This window comes from Salmo salar, chromosome 11 (assembly GCF_965601325.2).
Source record: "Salmo salar chromosome 11, fSalSal1, whole genome shotgun sequence".
Taxonomy (NCBI): domain Eukaryota; kingdom Metazoa; phylum Chordata; class Actinopteri; order Salmoniformes; family Salmonidae; genus Salmo; species Salmo salar.
Genome location: NC_138301.1, coordinates 33,877,501 through 33,903,779, shown reverse-complemented (window position 1 = coordinate 33,903,779; position 26,279 = coordinate 33,877,501). Strand labels below are relative to the sequence as shown.

The 26,279-nt window shown below is 44.3% G+C and overlaps 2 protein-coding genes across 2 annotated transcripts in view; one reads left to right on the top strand and one right to left on the bottom strand.

Annotated features, from left to right (window-relative positions):
* Positions 1-4,307: 4,307 nt before the first annotated feature.
* Positions 4,308-6,367, bottom strand: LOC106562537 (E3 ubiquitin-protein ligase RNF128). Its single transcript, XM_045689385.2, has one exon. The coding sequence runs from the start codon at positions 6,148-6,150 to the stop codon at positions 4,996-4,998; it is 1,155 nt and encodes a 384-aa protein (XP_045545341.1). The 5' UTR covers positions 6,151-6,367; the 3' UTR covers positions 4,308-4,995.
* A 1,400-nt stretch (positions 6,368-7,767) lies between these two features.
* slc24a5 (solute carrier family 24 member 5) overlaps positions 7,768-26,279 on the top strand; it is a 37,732-nt gene continuing 19,220 nt past the window's right edge. The window contains exon 1 of the mRNA XM_082957542.1: positions 7,768-7,774. Within this exon, the coding sequence (XP_082813668.1) occupies positions 7,768-7,774 (7 nt within the window). The remainder of the gene's footprint in view (positions 7,775-26,279) is intronic.

Here is a 26,279-nt window from a genome sequence, read left to right as displayed (position 1 = left end):
GATCAGCATCAGTACTGAAGAAATTGGATGTAGTGTATCATGCAGCGTTGCGTTTTGTTTCTGGTGCAAACTTTTGCACACATCATTGCCTTTTGTACACTTCGGTTGGCTGGGACTTCCTGACTTTTAGAAGGGCCAGACACTGGTTGATATTTGTTTATAAAGCTGTCTTACATGAACTTCCTAATTATCTTAACTCAAAAATCCAGTGGTCAAACAGTATTTATCAGACTTGGTCACAGGACATGCTAGTGCCAGAGATACCCAGGATTCACTCTGAGTTAGGCAAAACGGCATTTGAATATCATGCTCCACCTAGACTACTAGGTGATTTAATGGCCTTTCTCTTGCATTTCAAAGATGATGGAACAAAAAATATGTTTTTTTCTTTGTATTATCTTTTACCAGATCTAATGTGTTATATTCTTCTACATTAATTTCACATTTCCACAAACTTCAAAGTGTTTCCTTTGAAATGGTATCAAGAATATGCATATCCTTGCTTCAGGTCCTGAGCTACAGGCAGTTAGATTTGAGTTTGTCATTTTAGGCAAAAATTGAAAAAAAGGGTCCGATCCTTTTAAGCTAGCTTCTAGACTAGAGTTTGATATGCAATACAATTTCCTCGTAATTAACAGTCAGTATTGACGAGTGTCCTGACGAGGAGGAAAACTTTTCTAGCTATGCCAGGCAAAATCGGCGTTATCAGCTCATTGTTATGGATGTATCCAAATTAATGTCAATAGAAAACAACTACTTTACTGTTATTCTGACTGCAGAGGTTGTGACTGTGTTAGCCGTAGCTAGCTGGCTAGCTAACAAGCAAGGAATAAGAACACTGCCAGCAAGCATGGTAACGGAACATAAAGATCGAACGACTGGGTCGAGTCCATAAGTATTGAAAAAGTCGAACGTACGACAGGGTCGCGTCTCTAGCAACCAAAAGATGAGACAGTGAATTCGCTTATATGAATGAAAACATAAACTTTTTTTTCTACCGGTAAATGTGTGCTTAGTATTGCTTTCTATGGCAAACATCGGGATAAACATCTTAAACAAACACAACACAAGACACTATGCTGTTATTCTGGCTGTAGAGGTCATGACTGTGTAGCCATAGCTAGTTGGCCAGCTAGCAGCAAGCAAAGGATAAGCACATTACCATGCCATAAAGAACAAATGACTGAGTCGCGTCCGTAAATATCAAACTAAGACGAACAAACATCTCTAGCAACCAAAAGATGAGAAAGTATGAATTTGCTTATAAAAATGTAAATATCAACAAATGTTTTATTTCTACCGGTAAATGTGTGCTTTCATATAGTTTTCTTTGGCAACTGTGGTATGAGCGCGATAAAGGCCTCCATTCTGTACATTACCTTGGGAAAGTGAACTCTGCATTGTCCATTATTTCGAAGGTTATGTACAGTAGGATTGAATATTTTCTCTGTATTTTACAAATGTTCCATCCCGAGAATAAATCACTTTTCTCCCGGGTAACCCGGTATGTTCCGGCAAAACCAGAAGTGTCATTCAAAAGCATTATAAAGCATATAAATAGGCCTATGTCTATTCATTAAAGACATTTAATGAGCCCAAAATGATTGTGCCCTTATCCAATACATATATGATATAGGCTACTGCACATTACGCACGACAGAAAAACATAAAAGCCCATAGACGTAGCTAGCTATATGCTCTCTTGGGTAAATAAATGAAACTAGCTCCAGCAGGCTAATCTTTTTGAGTGTGAACTGTATTCCTGTACTGCACTGTATTATACTGTATTACTGTACTGTATTATACTGTATTACCATACTGTACTGTATACTGTATTACTGTACTGTATTGTATTATACTGTATTATATGGACTGGAATTATGATAAAAATGATAAAGCAGGGAGAGCATCATCAGATTATGGTGCAGCACAGCCTACAAAGTTACAAGTATAGGCTAGCAAATTAGATTTTAATTCTGAAATTGAATCGGGCCTATTTGTATAATTATTAGGCTGACCTTTCATAATCTTCCCCCTAATGTTACTAGCCTACCTCCTCTTCCTCTATTATTGCTTCATTCCTTCCTCTTTCAACAGTTAAATGAAATAAGTTTTGTTGTCCTTATCGTCATCATTCTAATGACATCCTTGAATAATATAGGACCAGAATGAGATGCAGAAGGCTTTCACTTCTCTTCATGAAGATTGAATGGTTATGGGTCTGAATAAATATAACCTACCACCATCGTGAGTTCACTCTTCTTTCAAACTACCTGTGAGATCTATTGGCTGCTGTATTTAACATTCAGCAAACAAGAGCTTGTGTCCCTCTTCTAATAGTCTATTGGTATAAGAAATGCAAAAATAGAATAATGTCCAGCAAGCTGTTCTAGTGTAGCTTTTCCTGCATGGGACTCCAAGAGCTAAGGAGCATTTTTTAAGGAGAGAGGCCAGCGGAGCACAGGTGTGTGCGTATTGAGCAAGAGACAAGAGGCTATAAATTACAAGCTTATTATGCATAACCCATCATTAATTAGCTAAATATAAGACTAATACTGCATTGAATGTATTACCTGAAAGAGGTAGGCTAGGACATCTATATATAGGGCTGTATATCAATCTAGAACAGGATGATCTATTTTGGATGCAATTTGAATGGAGTTAATGGAGAGAGAGAAAGACAGAGAGTGCTCCCGCGTGATATTCGAGTGATAGGCTGTTTTAAAACTCTGTAGCTGCGATAAAAAACAACAACATATTTAGAATTAAAAAAAAGATGACCCAGATGGAGATGGGTAAATTAGATACGCATTCATTCTTTACATTTATATTACTGTATGATGCAGAAAATGTAGGAATACCATGCATTATGAACTGTGTTTCATACTGAGATGGGCTGTCTGTCCCCACCCTGAGATGGGCTGTCTGTCCCCACCCTGAGATGGGCTGTCTGTCCCCACCCTGAGATGGGCTGTCTGTCCCCACCCTGAGATGGACTGTCTGTCCCCACCCTGAGTGTTGATGATTCATTATGCAGAGGCATTAGAGAAGACAGATTTAGACATCACATATAATTTAACATTTCCATTTCACGCCTTGCTGTTCATATAAATAATTTATTATAATTTACTGGTTTCTCTCTGGTATTTATTCCGGGAGAAGGGAGTGGTTTGGCCGGTAAATCGCTGTAGTTCTCGGTAACCGGGTTGCCACCATTCAACCCTAGGCAGAAGAGGGCATTCAGCTGGGTTTCCTGCTAATTAATGACCAAGTTCTATTAGCCACATCCTGGGGAGCTTCTACACACACACACACACACACACACACACACACACACACACACACACACACACACACACACACACACACACACACACACACACACACACACACACACACACACACACACACACACACACACACACACACACACACACACACACACACACACACACACACACACACCTACAGGCCCCTGGGTGGGAGGGAGGTGATTATGGCTGATCAGTAGGTGTGAGGTGAGTGGAGTCCTGCTGCTAGAAGGAGGTGATTATGGCACATCAGTAGGTGTGAGGTGAGTGGAGTCCTGCTGCTAGAAGGAGGTGATTATGGCTGATCAGTAGGTGTGAGGTGAGTGGAGTCCTGCTGCTAGAAGGAGGTGATTATGGCACATCAGTAGGTGTGAGGTGAGTGGAGTCCTGCTGCTAGAAGGAGGTGATTATGGCTGATCAGTAGGTGTGAGGTGAGTGGAGTCCTGCTGCTAGAAGGAGGTGATTATGGCTGATCAGTAGGTGTGAGGTGAGTGGAGTCCTGCTGCTAGAAGGAGGTGATTATGGCTGATCAGTAGGTGTGAGGTGAGTGGAGTCCTGCTGCTAGGAGGTAATTATAGACTTTCTCATCCTCTGTTCTCCTCTGCTCCCCTCTCTTCCTCCTCTCCTCCTTTCACCCTTCCTTCTCCTCCTCTCCTCTCCTCCTCTCACCCTTCCCTCTTCTCTCATCCTCCCCTCCCTTCCTCCTCTCACTGTTCCCTCTTCTCTTCTCATCCTCCCCTCTCCTCCTCCTCTCACCCTTCCCTCTTCTCCTCTCATTCTCCCCTCTCCTCTCCTCCTCCTCTCATTCTCTCCTCCCCTCTCCTCCTCCTCTCCTCCTCTCACCCTTCCCTCTTCTCCTCTCATCCTCCCCTCTCCTGGTCTCAGACTGGCAGGGCTCTCATCATTAGGCCCAGGCGTCCCTCCTCACCACATGACCAGTCCAGGTTAAGAAAACTCAAGATGGTTTCCATTGTCACTTCAGGATATTCATTCAAATTGTATTCAAAAGTGCCATTTGTTTTTAATGAAGATTTGATCAACTTATGAATTTAATTCACTTTCTGAATTGACTGATTTGAAATGGAATTGACACCTACCCTGCCACAGACACATGTACAGTACATCTCTAGCGATACTAAACCAGGTTAGTAGGTAAGTTAGTACATATTCTGTTTTGTTGGTTAATCATTTCATTTAATATGTGAACCATTACAGTATACCGTAGTTCCATTCCTTCTTAAATACTGATTTTTGTTTTACTCTCAGAATATCTACTTTTAAAAATACAGCAGAGATATCAATTTAATAGAAAAATATATTCAGCCTTTCTCATCATCATACAAGTGATCGTTTGTTCATTTAACAAATTATAAAGAAGTAACTTTGATCTCAAAGAGAAGTTAAAAGAGAAGCCTGCACGCCTGCAGCTTCCTGGACCAGGGTTTAGGCTACAGCTCTCTATGATAAGCAAAGGTAGAATCTACTGCCATGATAGTTATTTGATCATCAGTAAACCGTGTTTGAATCCAGGGAGATATTTTCCTAGCAGTACAGTAGATATGGTTTAGCTAACCGTGCTAGTACAGTATATCACAAACCACTGCTGTAGCTGTGTGAAGCTGTCTATGGGTTGTTGTTCATGCTCCAGGTAGAAATGACCATTATCCAGTGGTGTTGTTGTCATTTATCCTCTGGTGGTCACGTTCCCCTGAGAGTGTGTCTCTCGCTGGAAGGCCATATTGTCATAGTGATGTGGTTGCCAGGCCTCGGTGGGGGGTTGAGGACTCAGGGTGGGGGTCGGAAGGTGTTTGTCATTGAGAGGGACCTCATACAGCAGCTCTCTATCTGATCCTCCAGACACTGTGACGATAGGGACATCTGGTGGTGGGACAGAGGAACTGCTGCTCTCCTCCTCCCCAGGCCCCTCCACTCCTAAGGCCTTCAGGATGTCAGCCTTACACATGGGGCAGGTCCTCTTGTCCAGCAGCCAGGGCTCGATACAGGCCTTGTGGAACAGATGACCACAGGTCAGGACGGTCACTACATCTCCTGGGCGGTATGACTCGATACACACGGCACACATGTGGCTGTCCAACTTTGTCTCCTCGTCCCCGCGCTTCAGCGTACGCACCTCCAGCCGACCAATCGCTTTCTTGGCCTGATTCCTCAGCCGCCTATCGGTGAGACGGATCACCCTGAGACTGTGCAGCCGGTGGGCGGAGACAAATCCGAAGTAGACAATGGAGGCGCCCGTCACAATGAAGAAGGCGATAGACAGGAAGTAGAGCCAATAGGTGTCCATCCAGGGCCCATGGGCTTTGCCCACCTCGATCACCATGGAGACGGCCACACCACTCCGCACTATGTTAGCGATCTCTACCCCCTGGAGGTTACCGATCATGATGGCCACGGTGCCAGTGCTGTCGCTGTGCGTCATGTAATCTGAGCTGTTACCGGTTCCATCCAGGTTATAGACCACTACGGCCGCCGCCCCCCTGGCCCAGGCTGCCTTGATCTTCTCACTGAAGGTACAGTTTCCCCTCTTGACCAGAGCGATCCAGGACCCCTGGGTGGTGGTGTTGTGGTAGGAGGGGTAGGGGTCCAGGCTGCAGCCCTGGGGGTCTGAGGCAGGGAGGACCACCATCCCGGCAGCGCTCTCCAGAGGGGAGGAACGCCCGTACACCCCACACTCACAGAACCTGGTCTCTGTCTGGTTAGTGCTGCTGTCGTAGAAATGTACCCCCACGTACGCTGTCCAGAATATCATCGCTGTCGTAGACTGGACCAGCCCGGACAGACAGACGAAGAACAGGACAAACATCTCTGTCTGTTTAGCCATGGTCGCTCACTAACACTACCTCTTCGACCAGTCTCTCTTTGTTAGGACTTCTTCAGTCTTCTGTTTGTCTGCTGTTCAGTTCAGTTCCACAGTTGTTAGTTAGTTAGTTGTTGTTCTCACTGCGTTCAGCGTCTCTCTACCTGTCTGTTTCTGCCTCTGCCTCTCTCTCTCTCTCTCTCTCTCTCTCTCTCTCGCTCTCTCTCCCTGTGTTTGTGACCTGTGTGTTGATAGTAATCAGATAGCAGCCTGCTGTAACCCTGCCTCTCTCTGCGTCAGCTCTTCAGACTTATTATCTAAATGGACATTGGACTGTTGGGTAGAGACCAGCTATACAGCCAGGCAGAAGGGCTTGTGGTCTACATAGTACAGGTCTAAGGCCACAGGTTTCAGGTACCGGCTACGGTAAGGAACAGCACAGCACACAGCCATAAGGACATAAGCAAACAAAGAGATAACAACGCCATTAAGGAGAATTCCAAGGCAACTGTGACAAAGGGCGGTTGTGAAACTGTTAGTTTTAGATGTGTCACGCTGCTGAGAGGATACGCCCACAGTTATAACAGAGGTTTTTATAACTAACTGTGGCACTTTATCCTCTTACTTCTCAGAAGATATGATTTTGTTTCCATGAGTCACACAAACCAGGTGACAATACACTGAGTTTACTAAACATGCTCTTTCCATGAAAGACTGACCAGGTGAATCCAGGTGAAAGCTATGATCCAATATTGATGTCACTTGTTAAATCCACTTCAATCAGTGTAGATGAAGGGGAGGAGACAGGTTAAAGAAGGATTTTTAATGCCTTCATACAATTCAGACATGGATTGTGTGTGTGCCATTGAGAGGGTGAATGGGCGAGACAACAGATGTAAGTACCTTTAAACAGAGTATGGTACTAGGAGCCAGGCACACCAGTTTTGGTCAAGAACTGCAATGCTGCTGGGTTTTTCACACAACAGTTTCCTGTGTATATCAAGAATGGTCCACCACCTAAAGGACATCCAGCCAACTGTGGGAAGCATTGGAGTCAACATGGGCCACCCCTCATAGCCTGGTTCCTCTCTAGGTTTCTTCCTAGGTTTTTGGCCTTTCTAGGGAGTTTTTCCTAGGGAGTTTTTCCTAGCCACCGTGCTTCTTTCACATGCATTGCTTGCTGTTTGGGGTTTTAGGCTGGGTTTCTGTACAGCACTTTGAGATATCAGCTGATGTACGAAGGGCTATATAAATAAATGTGATTTGATTTGATTTGATCCATGTGGAACGCTTACGACACCTTGTAGAGTCCATGCCCTGATGAATTGAGGCTGTTCTGAGGACAAAAGGGGATGCAACTCAATATTAGGAATGTGTTCCTAATGTTTGGTATACTCAGTGTGTATCCATTGTTTGTTTCTGGGTTTTTTCTCCCACAGTGTCACACACACAGACACACACACAAACACACACCAGGGCTCAATGGAAGTTTACCCTATTACTTCTCAGAACCCAAGATTTGTTTACACACACAAACACACAGGCATGAAGACAGTTTTGAATGCAGTTTCCATGAGTCAAACAACAACGTAAGTGATAATAATAAATATGGTATGTTTTTAAACATGCTCATTGGGTGACATGTCTGGTGAGTATGCAGACCATGGAAGAACTGGGACATTTCCAACTTCCAAGAATTGTATACAGATCCTTGCGACATGGGGCTGCGCATTATCATGCTGAAACATGAGGTGATGGTGGCGGATGAATGGCACGACAATGAGCCTCAGGATCTCGTTACAGTATCTCTGTGTATTCAAATTGCCATTGATAAAATGCAATTGTGTTCGTTGTCCGTAGCTTATGTCTGCCCATACCATAAACTGGGGCACTCTGTTCACAACAATGACATCAGCAAACCACTCGCCCACACGATGCCATCTGCCCGGTACAGTTGAAACCGGGATTCATCATGAAGAGCACACTTCTTCAGCTTGTCAGTGGCCATCGAAGGTGAGCACTGCCGAACTGCAGTCAGGTCAAGACCCTGGTGAGGACGACGAGCACTCAGGTGAGCTTCCCTGAGACAGTTTCTGACAGTTTGTGCAGAAATTCTTTGGTTGTGCAAACCCACAGTTTCATCAGCTGTCTGGGTGGCTGATCTCAGAGGATCCCGCAGGTGAAGAAGCCGGATGTGGAGGTCCTGCATTGGCGTGGTTACATGTGGTCTGTGGTTGTGAGGCCGGTTGGACGTACTGCCAAATTCTCTAAAATAACATTGGAGGCGGCTTATGGTAGAGAAATTAACATTACATTCTCTGGCAACAGCTCTGTTGGACATTCCTGTAGTCAGCATGCCAACTGCACACTCCCTCAAAACTTGAGACATCTGTGGCATTGGGTTGTGTGACACAACGGCACATTTTAGAGTGGTCTTGAATTGTCCCCAGCACAAGGTGCACCTGTGTAATGATCATGCTGTTTAATCAGCTTCTTGATATGCCACACCTGTCAGGTGGATGAATTATCTTGGCAAAGGAGAAATAATATTTTTTGTGCGTATGGAACATTTCTGGGATGCTTTATTTCTATCAGGACTCAGGATATGACCCAGATGCAGACACGGGAGGCGGACGGTTCAGTTCTCAGATCATTTATTATAACACGGGGTGCAGGCAAAGGGCAGGTCGAGGACAGGCAGAGGTTCGTAACCAGATCCGAGTCCGACAGGTACTGGACGGCAGACAGGCTCAGGGTCACGGGCAGGCAGAAAGGTCAGAACCAGAAAAGCTAGAAACAAAAAACTAGAGAGCAGGGAAAACCAGGAAAAACGCTGGAACGACCTGACAATACAAGACGAACTGGCAACAGACAAACAGAAAACGAAGGTATAAATGCACAGGGGATAATGGGGAAAATGGGAGACACCTGGTGGGGGGTGGAGACAAGCACAAGATAGGTGAAACAGATCAGGGGGTGACAATTTCAGCTCATGAAACATGGGACCAACACTTTTTTGCGTTTACATTTTTTTTCAGTTTAAAATATTTTCTACCAGAATTGGACAATATGAAACACACACACACACACACACACACACACACACACACACACACACACACACACACACAGGGGCGTATAAGTGGACTATCCATCTGTAGTAGATGAACCTTTAGAGCTGAAAAGGTCTGAGGAACTGCCTGCATTCACACAAGCACCCTCTGTCTCAGTCACTGTGTGTGTGTGTGTGTGTGTGTGTGTGTGTGTGTGTGTGTGTGTGTGTGTGTGTGTGTGTGTGTGTGTGTGTGTGTGTGTGTGTGTGTGTGTGTGTGTGTGTGTGTGTGTGTGTGTGTGTGTGTGTGTGTGGCTTTAAATCTACTGATCATTAAAAAGGCTATAGGATTATACTCAGCTCCATACATCCAATAAGAGACTGGATCGTTAGTCACATGACTTAGTAAAACCTCATTCCATCTAGATGTTCTAAAAGGCCTGAGATAGATGACCAGCTCATAGAGATGTCCATAGTGTCAGATTAAAACACTGTTCTGCTTCTCTTTATCTATCTATCTATCTATCTATCTATCTATCTATCTATCTATCTATCTATCTATCTATCTATCTATCTATCTATCTATCTATCTATCTATCTATCATCCCTCCCTTCCTCCACCCCTCCCTCCCTCCATCCATCCAGCCCTCCCTCCATCTATCCCTCCCTCCCTCTCTCCATCTATCCCTCCATCCCTCCATCTATCCCTCCATCCCTCTCTCCATCTATCCCTCCCTCCCTCCATCCCTTACTCCATCCCTCCATCCCTCCCACCATCTATCCATTCCTCTATCCTTCTATCCATCCTTGTTAGTCATACTGCCTCCTGTTGCCTCTAACTCTAATGAATGACATATTAGCTTAATTGCGGTGAGCTAAGGGGATAGAGAGAGTGGAGGGGAAGAGAGGAAAAGGGCAGGGGGCTGAGAGAGTGGAGGGGGAGAGAAGAAAAGGGCAGGGGGCTGGAGAGAATGGAGGGGGAGAGAGGAAAAGGGCAGGGGGCTGGAGAGTGAAGAGGAAGAGAGGAAAAGGGCAGGGGGCTGGAGAGTGAAGAGGAAGAGAGGGAAAGGGCAGGGGGCTGGAGAGTGAAGAGGAAGAGAGGAAAAGGGCAGGGGGCTGGAGAGAGTGGAGGGGAAGAGAGGAAAAGGGCAGGGGGCTGGAGAGAGTGGAGGGGAAGAGAGGAAAAGGGCAGGGGGCTGGAGAGAGTGAAGAGGAAGAGAGGAAAAGGGCAGGGGGCTGGAGAGTGAAGCGGAAGAGAGGAAAAGGGCAGGGGGCTGGAGAGAGTGGAGGGGAAGAGAGGAAAAGGGCAGGGGGCTGGAGAGAGTGAAGAGGAAGAGAGGAAAAGGGCAGGGGGCTGGAGAGTGAAGAGGAAGAGAGGAAAAGGGCAGGGGGCTGGAGAGAGTGGAGGGGAAGAGAGGAAAAGGGCAGGGGGCTGGAGAGAGTGGAGGGGAAGAGAGGAAAAGGGCAGGGGGCTGGAGAGTGAAGAGGAAGAGAGGAAAAGGGCAGGGGGCTGGAGAGTGAAGAGGAAGAGAGGAAAAGGGCAGGGGGCTGGAGAGAGTGGAGGGGAAGAGAGGAAAAGGGCAGGGGGCTGAGAGAGTGGAGGGGGAGAGAAGAAAAGGGCAGGGGGCTGGAGAGAATGGAGGGGGAGAGAAGAAAAGGGCAGGGGGCTGGAGAGAGTGGAGGGGAAGAGAGGAAAAGGGCAGGGGGCTGAGAGAGTGGAGGGGAAGAGAGGAAAAGGGCAGGGGGCTGGAGAGAATGGAGGGGGAGAGAAGAAAAGGGCAGGGGGCTGGAGAGAATGGAGGGGGAGAGAGGAAAAGGGCAGGGGGCTGAGAGAGTGAAGAGGAAGAGAGGAAAAGGGCAGGGGGCGGGAGAGAGTGGAGGGGAAGAGAGGAAAAGGGCAGGGGGCTGGAGAGAATGGAGGGGAAGAGAGGGAAAGGGAAGGGGGCTGGAGAGAGTGGAGGTGAAGAGAGGAAAAGGGCAGGGGGCTGGAGAGAGTGGAGGGGGAGAGAGGAGGAAGGCAGGGTCTGGAGAGAGTGGAGGGGGAGAGAGGAAAAGGGCAGGAGGCTGGAGAGAGTGGAGGGGGAGAGAGGAAAAGGGCAGGAGGCTGGAGAGAGTGGAGGGGGAGAGAGGAGGAAGGCAGGGTCTGGAGAGAGTGAAGAGGAAGAGAGGAAAAGGGCAGGAGGCTGGAGAGAGTGGAGGGGGAGAGAGGAAAAGGGCAGGAGGCTGGAGAGAGTGGAGGGGGAGAGAGGAAAAGGGCAGGAGGCTGGAGAGAGTGGAGGGGGAGAGAGGAGGAAGGCAGGGTCTGGAGAGAGTGGAGGGGGAGAGAGGAGGAAGGCAGGGTCTGGAGAGAGTGGAGGGGGAGAGAGGAGGAAGGCAGGGTCTGGAGAGACTGCAGGGGGAGAGAGAAGGAAGGCAGGGGGCTGGAGAGAGTTAAGGAAGTTGGTGTGACTACAGAAGTTGGCGTGAAGAGAGGTTATGGTTTGGATAAGGTATCAGAAATTGATGTAACTCTGCAATGTTTCTGTGATTATGTACGACCCTTCAGTAGGATCAGCTGATAAACTGAACAAATAAAATACAAGAATGTAATTCTACTGGATCAACTCTAGGCTACTACTGGCCAACTCTACTGCATTCAGATACTACATTCAAATCAAATAAAATGTATTTGTCACATACACATGGTTAGCAGATGTTAATGCAAGTGTAGCGAAATGCTTGTGCTTCTAGTTCCGACCATGCAGTAATATCTAACAACTTATATAACCTAACAATTCCACAACAACTACCTTATACACACAAGTGTAAAGGAATGAATACGAATATGTACATAATAATATATGAATGAGTGATGGCCAAACAGCATAGGCAAGATGCAGTAGATGGTAAGAGTATAGTATATACATATGAGATGAGTATTGTAGGGTATGAAAACATATAAAGCAGCATTGTTTAAGGTGGCTAGTGATACATTACATCAGGATGGCAAGATGCAGTAGATGGTATAGAGTACAGTATATACATATGAGATGAGTAATGTAGGGTATGAAAACATTATATGAAGTGGCATTGTTTAAAGTGACTAATGATACATTACATCAAGATGGCAAGATGCAGTAGATGTTATAGAGTACAGTATATACATATGAGATGAGTAATGTAGGGTATGAGAACATTATATAAAGTGGCATTGTTTAAAGTGGCTAGTGATACATTTCATTACATCAAGATGGCAGATGCAGTAGATGGTATCGCGTACAGTATATACATATGAGATGAGTAATGTAGGGTATGTAAAGATTATATAAAGTGGCAAGTGATAAATTGATTACATACATTTTTCCATTATTAAAGTGGCTGGAGTTGAGTCAGTATGTTGGCAGCAGCCACTCAATGTTAGTGATGGCTGTTTAACAGTCTGATGGCCTTGAGATAGAAGCTGTTTTTCAGTCTCTTCGGTCCCAGCTTTGATGCACCTGTACTGACCTCGCCTTCTGGATGATAGCGGGGTGAACAGGCAGTGGCTCGGGTGGTTGTTGTCCTTGATTATCTTTTTGGCCTTCCTGTGACATCGGGTGGTGTAGGTGTCCTGGAGGGCAGGTAGTTTGCTCCCGGTGATGCGTTGTGCAGACCTCACTACCCTCTGGAGAGCCTTCCGGTTATGGGCGGAGCAGCTGCCGTACCAGGTGGTGATACAGCCCGACAGGATGCTCTCGATTGTGCATCTGTAAAAGTTTGTGAGTGTTTTTGGTGACAAGCTGAATTTCTTCAGCCTCCTGAGGTTGCGCCTTCTTCACCACGCTGTCTGTGTGGGTGGACCATTTCAGTTTGTCCGTGAAGTGTAAGCCGAGGAACTTAAAACTTTCTACCCTCTCCACTACTGTCCCGTCGATGTGGATGGGGGTGCTCCCTCTGCTGTTTCCTGAAGTCCACGATCATCTCCTTTGTTTTGTTGACATTCTATTCTATATGAAGCAGATTAGTTTGCAGTGTCATTTCCATCCAAGGATCTTCCTCCAACTATGTTACTTTGATGATTAACTTACATAGGCCTTTAACATAATTAAAGGCCTATGTAAGTTGATCATCAAAGTAACATACAGTGAGGGAAAAAAGTATTTGATCCCCTGCTGATTTTGCACATTTGCCCACTGACAAAGAAATGATCAGTCTATAATTTTAATGGTAGTGTCACGTCCTGACCAGTAAAGGGGTTATTTGTTATTGTAGTTTGGTCAGGACGTGGCAGGGGGGTGTTTGTTTTATGTGGTTCGGGGTTTGTTGGGATATGTGTTTATGTAGAGGGGTGTTTGTTTAGAGTATTCCGGGGTTCTTGGTTATGTTCTAGGTTTTGTATTTCTATGCTCTGTCTATGTTATGTATTTCTTTGTGTTGGCCTGGTATGGCTCTCAATCAGGAACAGCTGTACATCGTTGTTGCTGATTGGGAGTCATACTTAGGTAGCCCTGTTTTCACCTGTCCTTTGTGGGAAGTTGTTTTTGCACTGCTAGGGTTAGCCTGCATTACCGGTCAGTTTCTTGTTTTGGTTCATTAAGTGTTCTAATAAAAGTTAATATGACCACTCAACCCGCTGCGCCTTGGTCCACTATATACGACGACCGGTACAGGTAGGTTTATTTGAACAGTGAGAGACAGAATAACAACAACAAAAAATCCAGAAAAACGCATGTTAAAAATGTTATAAATTGATTAGCATTTTAATGAGGGAAATAAGTATTTGACCCCTCCGCAAAACGTGACTTAGTACTTGGTGGAAAAACCCTTGTTGGCAATCAAAGAGGTCAGACGTTTCTTGTAGTTGGCCACCAGGTTTGCACACATCTCAGGAGGGATTTTGTCCCACTCCTCTTTGCAGATCTTCTCCAAGTCATTAAGGTTTCGAGGCTGACATTTGGCAACTCTAACCTTCAGTTCCCTCCACAGATTTTCTATGGGATTAAGGTCTAGGCCACTCCAGGACCTTAATGTGCTTCTTCTCGAGCCACTCCTTTGTTGCATTGGCCGTGTGTTTTGGGTCATTGTCATGCTGGAATTCCCATCCACAACCCATTTTCAATGCCCTGGCTGATTGAAGGAGGTTCTCACCCAAGATTTGACGGTACATGGCCCCGTCCATCGTCCCTTTGATGCGGTGAAGTTGTCCTGTCTCCTTAGCAGAAAAACACCCCCAAAGCATAATGTTTCCACCTCCATGTTTGACGGTGGGGATGGTGTTCTTGGGGTCATAGGCAGCATTCCTCCTCCTCCAAACACAGCGAGTTGAGTTGATGCCAAAGAGCTCCATTTTGGTCTCATCTGACCACAACACTTTCACCCAGTTGTCCTCTGAATCATTCAGATGTTCATTGGCAAACTTCAGACGGGCATGTATATGTGCTTTCTTGAGCAGGGGGACCTTGCGGGTGCTGCAGGATTTCAGTCCTTCACAGCGTAGTGTGTTACCAATTTGTTTTCTTCGTGACTATGGTCCCAGCTGCCTTGAGATCATTGACAAGATCATCCCGTGTAGTTCTGGGCTGATTCCTCACCATTCTCATGATCATTGCAACTCCACAAGGTAAGATCTTGCGTGGAGCCCCAGGCCGAGGGAGACTGACAGTTCTTTTGTGTTTCTTCCATTTGCAAATAATCACACCAACTGTTGTCACCTTCTCACCAAGCTGCTTGGCGATGGTCTTGTAGCCCATTCCAGCCTTGTGAGAGCTCTTTGGTCTTGGCCATGGTGGAGAGTTTGGAATCTGATTGATTGCTTCTGTGGACTGGTGTCTTTTATACAGGTAACAAGATGAGATTAGGAGCACTCCCTTTAACCTCTCTGTGGAATGTGGGATGCTAGCCAAATTCAAAACAACAAAAATGTCATAATTCAAATTTCTCAAATATACAACTATTATATCCCATTTTAAAGATACACTTCTCGTTAATCCAACCACAGTGTCCGATTTCAAAAAGGCTTTACGGCGAAAGCATAACATTAGATTATGTTAGGACAGCACCTAGACAAGAAAAACCACACAGCCATTTTCCAAGCAAGGAGAGGCGTCACAAAAACCAGAAATACAGCTAAAATTAATCACTAACCTTTGATCTTCATCAGATGGCACTCATAGGACTTCATGTTACACAATACATGTATGTTTTGCTCGATAAAGTTCATATTTATATCCAAAAACCCCATTTTACATTGGCGTGTAATGTTCAGAAATGTTTTGCCTCCCAAGCCTTCCAGTGAATGAGCACATCAATTTACAGAAATACTCATAAACGTTGATAAAATATACAACTGTTATTCAAAGAATTATAGATACAACTCTCCTTAATGCAACCGCTGTGTCAGATTTCAAAAAAGCTTTACGGCAAAAGCAAACTTTGCAATAATCTGAGTACAGCACTCAGACATCAAAACAAGCCATACAGATACCCGCCATTTTGGAGTCAACAGAAGTGACAAATAACATTAAATATTCACTTACCTTTGATCTTCATCGGAATGCACTCCCAGGAATCCCAGTTCCACAATAAATGTTCGTTTTGTTCGATAAAGTTCATCTTTATGTCCAAATACCTCCATTTTGTTTGCGCGTTCAGTCGAGTAATCCAAATGCACTGTGCTCGCACAGTAAGTTCAGACAAAGTAAAAAAAAGTGATATTGCAGTTCGTAGAAACATGTCAAACGATGTATAGAATCAATCTTTAGGAAGTTTTTATCATAAATCTTCCATAATATTCCAACCGGATGATTCCTTTGTCTTCAGAAATGAAAAGGAACACACCTAACTGTCACGGGAGTGCGCGCGATTGAGCTCATGTCATTTTCTCAGTCAACTGATTCCAAGCGCTCTTATTCTCTCCCCATTCACAATAGAAGCATGAAACAACGTTCTAAAGACTGTTGCCATCTAGTGGAAGCCTTAGGAAGTGCAAAATGACCCCACAGACACTGTATATACACTGTATAAGTGAAACAGTTCTCTAAAGACACAAGAGACAATAATACAAGAAACAACACTTCTGTAGCTTGTCAACTATGTGTCTGTCTATCCCTGTTCTCTCCTCTCTGCACAGGCCATACAAACGCTTCTCACCGCGTGGCCGCTGCCACTCTAACCTGGTGGTCCCAGCGCGCACAACCCACGTGGAGTTCCAGGTCTCCGGCAGCCTCTGGAACTGCCGGTCTGCAGCCAACAAGGCTGAGTTCATCTCAGCCTATGCTACCCTCCAGTCCCTAGACTTCCTGGCGCTGACGGAAACATGGATTACCACAGATAACACTGCTACTCCTACTGCTCTCTCTTCGTCTGCCCACGTGTTCTCGCATACCCCGAGAGCATCAAGCCAGCGGGGTGGTGGCACTGGAATCCTCATCTCTCCCAAGTGGACATTCTCTCTTTCTCCCCTGACCCATCTGTCTATCTCCTCATTTGAATTCCATGCTGTCACAGTTACCAGCCCTTTCAAGCTTAACATCCTTATCATTTATCGCCCTCCAGGTTCCCTTGGAGAGTTCATCAATGAGCTTGACGCCTTGATAAGTTCCTTTCCTGAGGATGGCTCACCTCTCACAGTTCTGGGTGACTTTAACCTCCCCACGTCTACCTTTGACTCATTCCTCTCTGCCTCCTTCTTTCCACTTCTCTCCTCTTTTGACCTCACCCTCTCACCTTCCCCCCCTACTCACAAGGCAGGCAATACGCTTGACCTCATCTTTACTAGATGCTGTTCTTCCACTAATCTCATTGCAACTCCCCTCCAAATCTCCGACCACTACCTTGTATCCTTTTCCCTCTTGCTCTTTTCCAACACTTCTCACTCTGCCCCTACTCGGATGGTATTGCGCCGTCCCAACCTTCGCTCTCTCTCTCCCGCTACTCTCTCCTCTTCCATCCTATCATCTCTTCCCTCTGCTCAAACCTTCTCCAACCTATCTCCTGATTCTGCCTCCTCAACCCTCCTCTCCTCCCTTTCTGCATCCTTTGATTTTCTCTGTCCCCTATCCTCCAGGCCGGCTCGGTCCTCCCCTCCTGCTCCGTGGCTCGACGACTCACTACGAGCTCACAGAACAGGGCTCCGGGCAGCCGAGCGGAAATGGAGGAAAACTCGCCTCCCTGCGGACCTGGCATCCTTTCACTCCCTCCTCTCTACATTCTCCTCTTCTGTCTCTGCTGCTAAAGCCACTTTCTACCACTCTAAATTCCAAGCATCTGCCTCTAACCCTAGGAAGCTCTTTGCTACCTTCTCCTCCCTCCTGAATCCTCCTCCCCCTCCCCCCCCCCCCTCCTCCCTCTGTGCGGATGACTTCGTCAACCATTTTGAAAAGAAGGTTGACGATATCCGATCCTCGTTTGCTAAGTCAAACGACACCGCTGGTCCTGCTCACACTGCCCTACCCTGTGCTTTGACCTCTTTCTCCCCTCTCTCTCCAGATGAAATCTCGCGTCTTGTGACGGCCGGCCGCCCAACAACCTGCCCACTTGACCCTATCCCCTCCTCTCTTCTCCAGACCATTTCCGGAGACCTTCTCCCCTACCTCACCTCGCTCATCAACTCATCCTTGACCGCTGGCTACGTCCCTTCCGTCTTCAAGAGAGCGAGAGTTGCACCCCTTCTGAAAAAACCTACACTCGATCCCTCCGATGTCAACAACTACAGACCAGTATCCCTTCTTTCTTTTCTCTCAAACTCTTGAACGTGCCGTCCTTGGCCAGCTCTCCTGCTATCTCTCTCAGAATGACCTTCTTGATCCTAATCAGTCAGGTTTCAAGACTGGGCATTCAACTGAGACTGCTCTTCTCTGTGTCACGGAGGCTCTCCGCACTGCTAAAGCTAACTCTCTCTCCTCTGCTCTCATCCTTCTAGACCTATCTGCTGCCTTTGATACTGTGAACCATCAGATCCTCCTCTCCACCCTCTCCGAGTTGGGCATCTCCGGCTCGGCCCACGCTTGGATTGCGTCCTACCTGACAGGTCGCTCCTACCAGGTGGCGTGGCGAGAATCTGTCTCCGCACCATGCGCTCTCACCACTGGTGTCCCCCAGGGCTCTGTTCTAGGCCCTCTCCTATTCTCGCTATACACCAAGTCACTTGGCTCTGTCATATCCTCACATGGTCTGTCCTATCATTGCTATGCAGACGACACACAATTAATCTTCTCCTTTCCCCCTTCTGATAACCAGGCGGCGAATCGCATCTCTGCATGTCTGTCAGACATATCAGTGTGGATGACGGATCACCACCTCAAGCTGAACCTCGGCAAGACGGAGCTGCTCTTCCTCCCGGGGAAGGACTGCCCGTTCCATGATCTCGCCATCACGGTTGACAACTCCCTTGTGTCCTCCTCCCAGAGTGCTAAGAACCTTGGCGTGATCCTGGACAACACCCTGTCGTTCTCCACTAACATCAAGGCGGTGACCCGATCCTGTAGGTTCATGCTCTACAACATTCGCAGAGTACGACCCTGCCTCACACAGGAAGCAGCGCAGGTCCTAATCCAGGCACTTGTCATCTCCCGTCTGGATTACTGCAACTCGCTGTTGGCTGGGCTCCCTGCCTGTGCCATTAAACCCCTACAACTCATCCAGAACGCCGCAGCCCGTCTGGTGTTCAACCTTCCCAAGTTCTCTCACGTCACCCCGCTCCTCCGCTCTCTCCACTGGCTTCCAGTTGAAGCTCGCATCCGCTACAAGACCATGGTGATTGCCTACGGAGCTGTGAATGGAACGGCACCTCCATACCTTCAGGCTCTGATCAGGCCCTACACCCAAACAAGGGCACTGCGTTCATCCACCTCTGGCCTGCTGGCCCCCCTACCTCTGAGGAAGCACAGTTCCCGCTCAGCCCAGTCAAAACTGTTCGCTGCTCTGGCACCCCAATGGTGGAACAAGCTCCCTCACGATGCCAGGACAGCGGAGTCAATCACCACCTTCCGGAGACACCTGAAACCCCACCTCTTTAAGGATAGGATAAAGTAATCCTTCTAAACCCCCCCCCCTTAAAAGATTTAGATGCACTATTGTAAAGTGGTTGTTCCACTGGATATCATAAGGTGAATGCACCAATTTGTAAGTCGCTCTGGATAAGAGCGTCTGCTAAATGACTTAAATGTAAATGTAAATGTAATGTAAATGTATATTGGATAGGGAATCACTTGAAAAACTACAAACCTTCCACACTTCCTAGTTGGATTTTTTCTCAGGTTTTTGCCTGCCATATAAGTTCTGTTATACTCACAGACATCATTCAAACAGTTTTAGAAACTTCAGAGTGTATTCTATCCAAATCTACTAATAATATGCATATCCTACCTTCTGGGCCTGAGTAACAGGCAGTTTACTACGGGCGCGCTTTTCATCCGGACGTCAAAATACTACCACCTACCCAAGAGAGGTTAAGAGTGTGCTCCTAATCTCAGCTCGTTACCTGTATAAAAGACACCTGGGAGCCAGAAATCTTTCTGATTGAGAGGGGGTCAAATACTTATTTCCCTCATTAAAATGCAAATCAATTTATAACATTTTTGACATGTGTTTTTCTGGATTTTTGTTGTTGTTATTCTGTCTCTCACTGTTCAAATAAACCTACCATTAAAATTATAGACTGATAATTTCTTTGTCAGTGGGCAAACGTACAAAATCAGCAGGGGATCAAATACTTTTTTCCCTCACTGTATGTTGCTATCATATTGTGCAAAAATATACAGCTGTTTGAAATCATTCACTTCTAAAACTGTATGGTCTGAGTGTGAAATGAGGCACACTACAAGGGCCATTAGTCGACAGGTTTAACTAATAGATATTATTCCACATGAACCAAGTCTGTCCTCTAGTGGTCTTTGAGAGCTACAATCCATTGTATTACTGTGACAGTGGAGGCCAAGATCTTTCTGAAACCATCACATGGGGGCGCCACAACCCAAGATGGTGATAGCCTACCACAGCTGTTGAACCAACGTGTAGAACTGTTAGTAACCTGCAACAGGTATGTATGCCTGAAGTCATTTTCCACCCAATTATGATGTCGTAACGTAGGCCTACGGACCCAGTGTGGTCCCGCATTAAATGACGTGCAGCTTATAAAGACTTCATAAAGCCTTAGTAAAAACTACATAAATGTGTTACAAATAATCTATAACCGTATGTCATGCTTTATAAAGGGTTCATAAATTTGGCATACCCGTGTGACATAATCACCAATGTCAAATGTGACATAACCCACAATGTCAAATATGACATAAACCTGTGCTTTGTAAAGGGTGGCATAAGCACTGCTTAATAAAGACCTTATAAATCATATTAAATTGAGGCTTCACAAAGCATGTATAACCCTGTCATGCATCTTGGTAGAGCATTTAAACACCCATACGTAAAAATGCATTTTTGGATCTGACCTCAACTTCCCCCACAATGCTGTGCTGGAGGATGACACACACTCTAAAGTGCAGTCATGCACAGCAAAATAACATCGGTAGGGCCTTTTAAAATCCGTTTTTATTTTTTGCCTACTTCTGTTATTTTCCCAAATTCCATTTTCTTGGTTTTGTTTTTGCAGGTTTCCCAATTTTTTCTGGTTTATCCCAGTTTTTTCACACTTTTTTATTAGAAAAGCAATCAAATTAAAATTCGATTTTCTGTGTTCACAACAATGCTTAAACCACATCAGGGGATGACTTTTGAGGTCTGGCAAAATCTAAGAGACGTTTCTTTTTTGGGGTAGTTGTCCTTCAGTGGGCATGCCCTGCACTGTTGTTTAGTTAGCAGGTTATCTGTAGTGCAGTAATCACAAGTGATGTGATTCGGCCGCCAATGGAATGGGTGGAGTAAAAGGCCAGCAACACTCCGTATTATTCAGAGCCCCATGAAATGACACCATATATACATTGTACAGATCCTACTGAGTATTCCCATCAATACATTTACTGCACCACTCAGAATAGATCTTGCTCTAAACCACCATGTATTGGCTTAGAGCAAGTGATTCGCATTGGGGGCAATTATTTGACCTTGGAACATGTTTTAAAAGCCTATTTAATGCAAATGTCACTTAAATATGAACAAATATGAATAATTGTTAATGTTTAGAGAATTATTTTGTTATATATAATGAATGGTTATTGACACCTTTCTACTATTACTTGGGGACTTTTATTTTGACATTTTCGAAATTCCGTGACCCGGAAGTACACACAGCACATATAAGCCTGGGATACCAACCATTCAAAGTTGACCTTAGTGGGCGTGACCATAGAATTCTATAGGAGTGACCTTACTGAGTAAAGTATTTGTCATGGTCACCACTTAACAGTCAAAAAGTCATAATTATGGCTAAACCCTGCCCATTTCCACAATGTATCTTGTTAAAATGTGCTATTAAACCTAACCCTAACTAATGATGGCCTAGTTTGATGTGTTGGTCCACCAGACCTTCCACGCATTTAGGCAGAAGTGTCTGGAAACGAGATTAGGTGTCATGTGACTAACATGACATCACTTTAAAGCTTATGTTATTCTTCAGCACAACATGTCACCCTTTATAAAGCACATGTTTATATCATATTCCACCACGTCACCCTTTATAAAACACATGTTTATATCATATTCCACTACATGTCACCCTTTATAAAGCACATGTTTATATCATATTCCACAACATGTCACCCTTTATAAAGCACATGTTTATATCATATTCCACCACATGTCACCCTTTATAAAACACATGTTTATATCATATTCCACAACATGTCACCCTTTATAAAGCACATGTTTATATCATATTCCACCACATGTCACCCTTTATAAAGCACATGTTTATATCATATTCCACAACATGTCACACTTTATAAAGCACATGTTTATATCATATTCCACCACGTCACCCTTTATAAAGCACATGTTTATATCATATTCCACAACATGTCACCCTTTATAAAGCACATGTTTATATCATATTCCACAACATGTCACCCTTTATAAAGCACATGTTTATATCATATTCCACCACGTCACCCTTTATAAAGCACATGTTTATATCATATTCCACAACATGTCACCCTTTATAAAGCACATGTTTATATCATATTCCACCACATGTCACCCTTTATAAAGCACATGTTTATATCATATTCCACCACATGTCACCCTTTATAAAGCACATGTTTATATCATATTCCACCACATGTCACCCTTTATAAAGCACATGTTTATATCATATTCCACTACATGTCACCCTTTATAAAGCACATGTTTATATCATATTCCACCACATGTCACCCTTTATAAAGCACATGTTTATATCATATTCCACCACATGTCACCCTTTATAAAGCACATGTTTATATCATATTCCACAACATGTCACCCTTTATAAAGCACATGTTTATATCATATTCCACCACATGTCACCCTTTATAAAGCACATGTTTTTATCATATTCCACAACATGTCACCCTTTATAAAGCACATGTTTATATCATATTCCACAACATGTCACCCTTTATAAAGCACATGTTTATATCATATTCCACTACATGTCACCCTTTATAAAGCACATGTTTATATCATATTCCACAACATGTCACCCTTTATAAAGCACATGTTTATATCATATTCCACAACATGTCACCCTTTATAAAGCACATGTTTATATCATATTCCACCACGTAACCCTTTATAAAACACATGTTTATATCATATTCCACCACGTCACCCTTTATAAAGCACATGTTTATATCATATTCCACCACATGTCACCCTTTATAAAACACATGTTTATATCTGTAAATTACATCAACACTGAAATGAAACAAAATGCCATCTCCATCTTACCATTTGAACACCACTTCTCTCTGGTGTGCGAGGCGTTCGTTCTTTCATCTTTCATCTAGCTCACAATGCTCACACAGGCTTTGTATCACATGGAACGAAAGCGCACACAGATGATAAACAGAGCCAGTATCACTGCTAACGGTCTCTAGAGAAAGTAGAGATCACTTTTTGGAACATGCCCCAACATATCCCCAGACCCCCTTACCCCTCTGTTGTCTGCTAGCTGGGCTGGTCTGTTCACATAGGCTAGCCATACATGTCACTGTCCTGCAGTGCACGCACAGCTTCACCTCCAAATATGCACATTGTGATATAAAGGTGAGATGAGAACATCACTCAATTCATTTGTTTGATCAAATCTGATCAGAGAGTTGTTGAATGAAGCCTATGGCTTAATGTAGCCTATGGATTAATGTAGCCTATGACTTAATGTAGCCTATGGATTAATGGACAATGTTCAATGTCATTTTTTAATTACTAGCCTATCAATCAATCAATGAAAGGTATTTATAAAGCCCCTTTTACATCAGCAGATGTCACAAAGTGCTTATACAAAAACCCAGCCTAAAACCCCAAAGAGCAAGCTATGCAGATGTAGAAGCACGGTGGCTAGGAAAAACTCCCTAGAAAGGCAGGAACTTAGAGAGGAACCAGGCTCTGAGGGGTGGCCAGTCTTCTTCTGGCTGTGCCAGTAGAGATTATAAAATGACATGGCTATTAATTCCAGATTGTTCTTCAAGATGTCCAGCAAGGTCAAATAATAATCACAGAGTGCAACATCGAGACAGCAGATGCGGTAGAGAGAGAGAGGCATTATTTATATAGGTCGACTAGAGACTTTAACCCATATGGAAAAACAATATATTGACATAAATATTTTAACATGTATTTACATGTATTTAAGCCTTATATATACATATATTTAAATAGGCTATATGTACAAAAATATCTGGACATACAGAGCCTTCGTAAAGAATTCAGACCCCTTGACTTTATCCACATTTTGTTATGTTAAAACCTTATTCTAAAATGGATGAAATAAAAAAAATCTTCACCAATCTACCTTCCAAAGCAAAAAAAGGTTTTAGAAATGCTTGCAAATTTATTACAAATAAAAACATAAATACCTTATAAGTATTCAGACCCTTTGCTATGAGACTCGAAATTGAGCTCAGGTGCACCCTGTTTCCATTGATCATCCTTGAGATGTTTCTACAACTTGATTGGAGTCCACCTGTGGAAAATTCAATTGATTTTGGACAGGTACACACCTGTCTATATAAGGTCCCAGAGTTGACAGTGCATGTCACAGCAAAAATCAAGCCATGAAGTCGAAGGAATTGTCCGTAGAACTCTGAGACAGGATTGTGTCGAGGCACAGATCTGGGGAAGGTTACCAAAACATTTCTGCAGCATTGAAGGTCCCCAAGAACACAGTGACCTCCATCATTCTTACATGGAAGAAGTTTGGAACCACCAAGACTCTTCCTAGAGCTGGCCACCTGGCCACACTGATCAATCGGGGAGAAGGGCCTTGGTCAGGGAGGTGACCAAGAACCCGATGGTCACTCTGCCAGAGCTCTAGAGTTCATCTGTGGAGATGGGAGAACCTTCCAGAAGGACAACCATCTCTGCAGCACTCCACCAATCAGGCCTTTATGCTAGAGTGGCCAGACGGAAGCCACTCCTCAGTAAAAGGCACATGACAGCCCGCTTGGAGTTTGCCAAAAGGCACCTAAAGACTCTAAAGATTCTCTCGTCTGATGAAACCAAGATTGAGCTCTTTGGCCTGAATGCCAAGCGTCACATCTGGAGGAAACCTAGCACCATCTCTACGGTGAAGCACGGTGGTGGCAGCATCAAGCTGTAGGAATGTTTTTCAGTGGCAGGGACTAGGAGACTAGTCAGGAGTGTGGCAAAGATGAACGGAGCAAAGTACAGAGAGATCCTTGAGGAAAACCTGCTCCAGAGCGCTCAGGACCTCAGACTGGGGCAAAGATTCACCTTGCAACAGGAAAAAGACCCTAAGCACACAGCCAAAACAATGCAGGAGTGGCTCCGGGACAAGTCTCTGAATGTCCTTGAGTGGCCCAGCCAGAGCCCGGACTTGAACCCGATCGAACATCTCTGGAAATACCTGAAAATAGCTGTGCAGCATTGCTCCCATCCAACCTGACAGAGCTTGAGTTGATCTGCAGAGAAGAATGGGAGAAACTCCCCAAATACAGGTGTGCCAAGCTTGTAGCGTCTTACGCCAAGAAGACTCGAGGCTGTAATCGCTGTCAAAGGTGCTTCAACAAAGTACTGAGTAAAGAGTCTGAATACTTACGTAAATGTGATATTTCATTTTTTTTTTTTTGATACATTTGTAAAAAAGTTTTTGCTTTGTCATTATGGTGTATTGTGTGTAGTTTGATGAGGCAACAATTTATTTTTAATCCATTTTAGAATAAGGCTGTAACGTAACAAATTGTGGAAAGTCAATGGGTCTGAATACTTTCCGTTTGCACTGTATTACAAAATTGGCCGTTTTCATATATTTCTACATATATGTTTATATATTTAAATATATGGTGTGGAAATACATTTTCACAATATGCTGTGGTAGCTAGTAAAACATATTGCAAAATATACTTGATAAATATATGTTACCATGTATTTTAATGAATGGAATATGTTGCTTTTTTACTTTAGATACTGTAGCTAGGCTACATTAAAATTCAATGCATACAACTACAAAGTTCAGCAGTAAATCACAATAGCAGGCTGTGGTATACTTTGACAAGTTTGAATGAATGACAACTAAGAGAGTTTTCAATCATCTTTATTTTGTTCTCAAATAACTTGGCCCATTGTTGAATTGTGGCATCGGAATCACTGGAAGGTCGCATCTGAAACACAAAATATAATGTACAAATTACATCTGTGACCTTCACATCTGTATTTGAAAATGATGTCTTTGAACATCAAATGTATACTTACAATACATTTGAAATTGTGATTGACAACTCAGGAAAAATATATTTTAATACATTTTTAAATATTTGTACAGATATGTTCTACGTTCAAGTGTATTTTTAAATAAACACCTCATTTATTTGTACTATGTTTCATAAGTGGCAGGTAGGCTATACCTCAATAGCTGCAGAATGCATTGTCAACTATAACTCAATGATCCAACTTGTGCATGCAAAATGCCACTTTGGGAACCTAATGCTAAGTTACTAGAGGTCAATAGAGACTTAACATTATCATCGGGGTA